The sequence below is a fragment of the Gallinula chloropus genome (genome assembly GCF_964237585.1).
Source record: "Gallinula chloropus genome assembly, chromosome: 2".
NCBI classification, from domain to species: Eukaryota; Metazoa; Chordata; class Aves; order Gruiformes; family Rallidae; genus Gallinula; species Gallinula chloropus.
The window spans coordinates 68,189,176-68,194,789 of NC_140086.1; the positions used below are offsets into that span (position 1 = coordinate 68,189,176).

Consider the following 5,614-nt stretch of genomic DNA (forward strand, 5'->3'; position numbering starts at 1 on the left):
GTAGAAGGAAGGAGGCAGCGGGTGCAATCGAGAGTGTGCAAAAGAGTATTTATGGCTCCGCGAGTCCGGAGAGGAGCTGATGAGCAGTATCATCGTTTGGCTTCAGCCTCGGAGAGGCTGGCTTGCATTACAAAGCCTGCTTTCGCTGCCTGCCTGCCGGCCGCGGGAGGAGACGGGGCCGGAGCGGGAGGGGGCGGGCCCGCCGCGCTATGCAGATGAGCGGCGGTGACGGACAGCTCTGTTTTCCAATGTCCCTCAGAAACTCGAGTGCTCCTTCCCTCAACTCTTCACTTCAGACTCTATACTTCCCCCAAAATACAGGCTCGCAGGCGCTGGGGGAGCTGGCTGGCTGGGAGAACTCCATATGCAGCAGCCACTTTTCTGATTTCGGGGGCTCGCTTCTCTCTCTCTCTCTCTCTCTCTCTCCCCCCTCTCCCCTTCTGTTTCTCTCCCTTTCTCTCTCTTTTTATTAACCCTCTCCTCTTCCGTCTCCCCAGATGGCTTTCCCCTCCCGTTTAGATTTCTGATCACTCGATTTATTTCCCGGTTTTGGTTTTTTTTTTTTTTTCGGTTGGGTGTTTTGGTTTGGGTTTTTTTTTAATCTCCTGTTTGTTTTTATTCTGTCCGGGTGCGCATGGGGGGGAGCATATAACAATTCTGATTCTCTACATAACTGCACAGAGCCAACCGGGGAGAGAGAGAGAGAAAGAGAGAGAGAGAGACGGGGGGGGTGGGGGGGGAGAGAGAGAGTGAGAGAGAGAGAGAGAGGGCGGGAGAGAGAGGGAGAGCACGAAAGCAGAGCCAGGAGCAGCGGCAGCAGCAGGGCCGGTCACCCTCGCCCCCTCCCTGCTCCTGTGCACGCCAGTGCAAGCCATGTCCTATCCTCAGGGTTACCTCTACCAGCCCCCCGGCTCGCTGGCTCTGTACTCCTGCCCGGCGTACGGGGCGTCGGCGCTGGCGGCCCCCAGGAGCGAGGAGCTGGCCAGGTCTTCGTCGGGATCGGCGTTCAGCCCTTACCCGGGATCGGCAGCTTTCACCGCCCAGGCGGCGGCCACAGGCTTCACCAGCCCGCTCCAGTACTCCACAGACCCCGCCACGGGATTCCCCTCCTACATGGTAACTACCGAAGAGAAACCCTCTCCTTCTTCATTAGCATCCGCATTCTCATCCTCATCATCTTCAGCCTCTCTCCTCACACACTCACCATCAGCCCCCGACACCACGCCGCACAGCTTGGCGCCCCGCACCGCCGCCGTCTCCGCACTGCGCGCCGCCTCCAGCCTGGCCGGGGCCGGCGGAGACGCGCGGAGCCGGGCGGAGCGGAGCGGCGGGCCGGGGCCGGGGCGCCGCTACAGTCCGCGCCCGGCCGAGCACGGTGCCGGCGGGCCTGGGACCCGGGCTCGCCCCACGGGTCGCGGAGCCGGGCGGGCGCCCTGATTAAAGAAATACGGATGGTCTCAGTCAGTTGGGTTGGATTCTTTCATTCTCCCCCCTCCCTTCCCGCGTTCTCTTCCCCCCCCCCCCCTTTTCGCTATGGTAGGATAGGGGAGGGTTTCTTTCCTTTTTCTTTTCTTTTTTTTTTTCTCCCTTTCTCTCTTTCTTTTCCCCTTTTCCCCCTTCTCTTTTTATGTCGGTATTTAGAGGCGCTGCGGGCTTTATCCCCGTGTGGTTTTATTTACTTCCAGTGTGTTTTGTGCTAATGGTTTAACTGGATTTTAGGAATGAAAAGGAGCATCTGTTTGCGATCTGTGAGCTTCGCTTAAGCCCAAAATGGTTGTGGTGGCCGCAGTTTCAGATTTCACTTTCTTCTTATTAGTTAAAAGGAGCATTTGCGATTGCGTGTGTGTGTATTCTGTGCATAAACTATATAAATAAAGCCATAAACTATATAAATAAACTGCACGTCGAGATGGTTATATAGTTTTATAACACACACACACACACACGGAGTCAGACACGTATCTAGTCCGTACACACAAAGACCTGTGCCTGGAATTTGAGGCTGGAGCCGCTGTCGAGATCTAGGAGGGGATGGCAACAGGGGTAGTTCGCTTTCCCTGCAAAGTGACAGGGGAAACTACTTGCTTTCTGTCTGTAGAATACGGTGCGTAAATGGCCGTGCAGTCTTTATTCGGGGTGGTATGAAAGACCTGAGGATCTCCCTTCCTTGTTTTTCCTGTTGAGAAGCAGTAGGCGAGTGGCTGGAAGTTGCAGCGAGGTTGTGAACTGTGCGGGATATTGGGGGGTGATGTTGCGCCTGTGACTCGCCGATCCATGGGATTCAGAGACGTGCTGAAAGTTAGCGAGTTCCTGAGCGATATCTTTAACTTTTCTTGCATTATGCAGACTTAAATAAGCGCAATTTAAACGTTAAAGGGCGAATTAAAATGCTAATTACATCGTATTTGAACAATTCGAAACGGTGCATATCTTCTGATTTGCAAATTGGATTTGCAATGCATTAGTGCAGTGAATTGCTAAGTGGCGGCTTTGTTGTATTTTCTATAGCAAAAAAGGAAACATCTTTTGAACCTTTGAGAGAAATGTAGATATCAAGACACTACCTGTAGGGCCTTTAAAATGTCTGCTGGGTTCAAAAATTATATTGGGAAATATTCAATTACAAGGAGCTGAAATTAGTCAGAAAGATTAAAACATCGCCGATTTTAAGCGCGTGTGCCTCTGTCTGTGCTGGGCGGAGGAAGGGGGGGGTTGGGGGGGGAATTCGCAACTTAATGGCCTTTGGGTGCTGCTTCTCCCCCTCATAGAATATGGATACAAGACACCGTCCCGGGGAAATACAAATATAACCAGCGATCTCGCCTTGACAACTTACTAATGGCTATCAGCAATAACAAATTGCCAACCCCATGGTTTTGTTCTGTCCAGGGCTCCCCTTACGACGCCCATACGACGGGGATGACCGGAGCCATCAGCTACCACCCGTACGGCAGTCCTGCCTACCCCTACCAGCTCAACGACCCCGCGTACAGGAAAAACGCCACCCGCGACGCCACGGCCACGCTGAAGGCCTGGCTGCAGGAGCACCGCAAGAACCCCTACCCCACCAAGGGCGAGAAGATCATGCTGGCCATCATCACCAAGATGACCCTCACCCAGGTCTCCACCTGGTTCGCCAACGCCCGCCGGCGGCTCAAGAAGGAGAACAAGATGACCTGGGCCCCGCGGAACAAGAGCGAGGATGAGGATGACGACGAAGGCGACGGGGCGAGGAGTAAAGAGGAAAGTCCCGAGAAGATGCCCGAGAGCAACGAAACCTCCGCGGAGGACGAAGGTGGGCACGGGGTGACGGCGGCGGGGTGATCCCATCCAGCCCTGTCGCGTCCCCAAGGGAGCGGGGCAGCGGGGAAGGTGGTGGTGGTGGTGGGGCGGTGTTTAACAAAAGCGACCCCCAAACCGTGTCCCGTCACGTCCCCTCCGGCTGCTCCGGGCGCTCGTCGCCGTGCAGTGCCGGTGATCGGGGTGGGCAGGGGGCTGCGGGCGGAGGTGCCGCGGCGGGCGGCGGCGCGGCGGCGCCGTGTAGGGGGCAGGCGGGGCGTCGCGGCGGAGCTAGCCTGTGGGGATAGATACTCCTCGAAAGGGGCTTGCAGGGAAAAGGCCGGGACGGCTAGCGTCTCCCTGCCCGCCGCGGTGGCGGTGATGGTGGCCGCGCTTGTTCCCCGCCCGCCTTCTGCCGCACCCCTGACTCTGCCTTTCTGTGCCCGGCGGGCCCTTGCAGGGATCAGCTTGCAAGTCGACTCGCTGACGGACCACTCCTGCTCCGCCGAGTCGGACGGAGAGAAGCTGCCCTGCCGAGCGGGCGACCCCCTCTGCGAGTCGGGCTCCGAGTGCAAGGACAAGTACGAGGACATCGAGGAAGAGGAGGAGGACGAGGAGGAGGACGACGAGGACATCGAGGAGGACGACGGCGGCGGCGGGGAGCGCGACCCACCGGCCAAGCCCGCCACCTCCTCGCCGCTGGCTGCCGTGGAGGCCCCGCTCCTCGGCCACCCGCACGCCGACGCCGCCCGCAGCGCCAGCAAGGCGGCGCTGGGCGGCCGCGCTTCCCCCGGGCCCCCGACGCCGGCCAGCAAGCCCAAGCTCTGGTCGCTGGCCGAAATCGCCACTTCGGACCTCAAGAGCCAGACCCTGGGCCAAGGCTGCCAGCCTGTGCCACTCTCCTCGGCCACCCCCGCCTCCGCCCCGCACAGCGCTGCCTACTCGCCCTCCTCCCTCCTGGGGAGGCATATTTATTACACCTCACCTTTTTATAGCAATTATACAAACTATGGGAACTTTAACGCTCTGCAGAGCCAGGGAATCCTGAGGTACAACTCCGCAGCAGTGGCTTCAAACGAAGGACTAAGTCAGACTGTCCTAAACGCCAGCTCTGTCCATAAGCAGAGCAGTGACTCTTTGAAAACGATCACTAACCAGCTAGAACAACATTACAGGCCCTCTAGTTATGACTCTAAGAAAGGTAGGTGACTTGCTCTTGCCACTTTCTTGCCCTTCTCCCCCCACCCTCCTTCCCCGACCCGTACAAGCCCCTTTTATACGCTGTAAATGCTGAAAGCTGCTCTGGAGGAAACAGCCGGCGCACTGTCACCTCTACCACCGCCAAGTGAAGATGGGCAATAGCGTAATCTGGGGATTAAAAATGGCATGTCGCCGTCGTATCAATACCTGCCTCTAACAGCCAGGAGAGGAAACGTAAAAGACGACTTCTAGATCAGTCTCACAAGCTGCAAGGCGGCTGAAATTTTTAGAAGGAAAGCTGCTCACAAAGATATCCACAGAGCACCAGTGTCATTGCTTGTATTTTTTTTTTTAAATTTTATTTTTCTGACAAACTGGTTTTGCTCTCCTTGTTTCCAGTACTCTCACAGGGGTATTTGGTTAGGAGGTGAGGTTTTTGGTTGGTTTTATTTTTTTTTTCAGCTTTGGGCTCAGATAATTGCTGACCTTGGACGTGAAATTACATGCAGCGTGACATTCTTAACCGTTTTTTTTTGTTTGCTTGTTTGTTTTTCCTTCCAAGTTTTGCACCGATATAATTGTCAGTTTATTCTAACAAAATACTCGAGGGATACGGGCAATCATAAAATATTGTCCGTCCTTTTAAACGACCTAGCTACCAATTCTTCATGAGTGAGGGTTGGGACCTGCACACAGTGTATAATCTAGTTAGCTGGCTATGTCCTGTGACTAACTGACGGTTATATTTTGACAGATCCCACTGAAGTCTGCACAGTAGGAGTACAACCATACCTATAGAAGTGCAATCACACAGCAATGCAAGTAAGTGAGAACATTTTCTATTACACTGATCATTTGGCATCGGGTCTGAGACACGCTGCACACTTCTAGGCTTGCTTAACGTTAATTTCTTGGTTCATTACTTAAGTGCCTGATTACGAAGACACTCTTTTCTGCTGGCGTTTTGGGGGTTTGTTGGTTGTGTCGTGTTTTTTGTTGTTGATTTTGTTGGGTTTTTTTAAAAAAAATTTTAAAGGGTCTCATTACGGCTTTTCTTCCCCGGGTTTATCTTCGTTTTAAACTCAGGTTAGACAGTTCCGTCACCTTGCATGCTCTTCGCTTGTGTAAGGCACAG

At 54.6% G+C, this 5,614-nt stretch overlaps 1 protein-coding gene across 1 annotated transcript; it reads left to right on the forward strand.

Moving 5' to 3' along the window:
- Positions 1-873: 873 nt before the first annotated feature.
- On the forward strand, positions 874-5,277 carry IRX2 (iroquois homeobox 2; the record flags this gene model as incomplete). Its single annotated transcript, XM_084280331.1, has 4 exons — positions 874-1,116; positions 2,890-3,295; positions 3,740-4,480; positions 5,234-5,277. The coding sequence occupies 4 exons, from the start codon at positions 874-876 to the stop codon at positions 5,275-5,277; spliced, it is 1,434 nt and encodes a 477-aa protein (XP_084136457.1).
- Between the last annotated feature and the right edge of the window lie 337 nt (positions 5,278-5,614).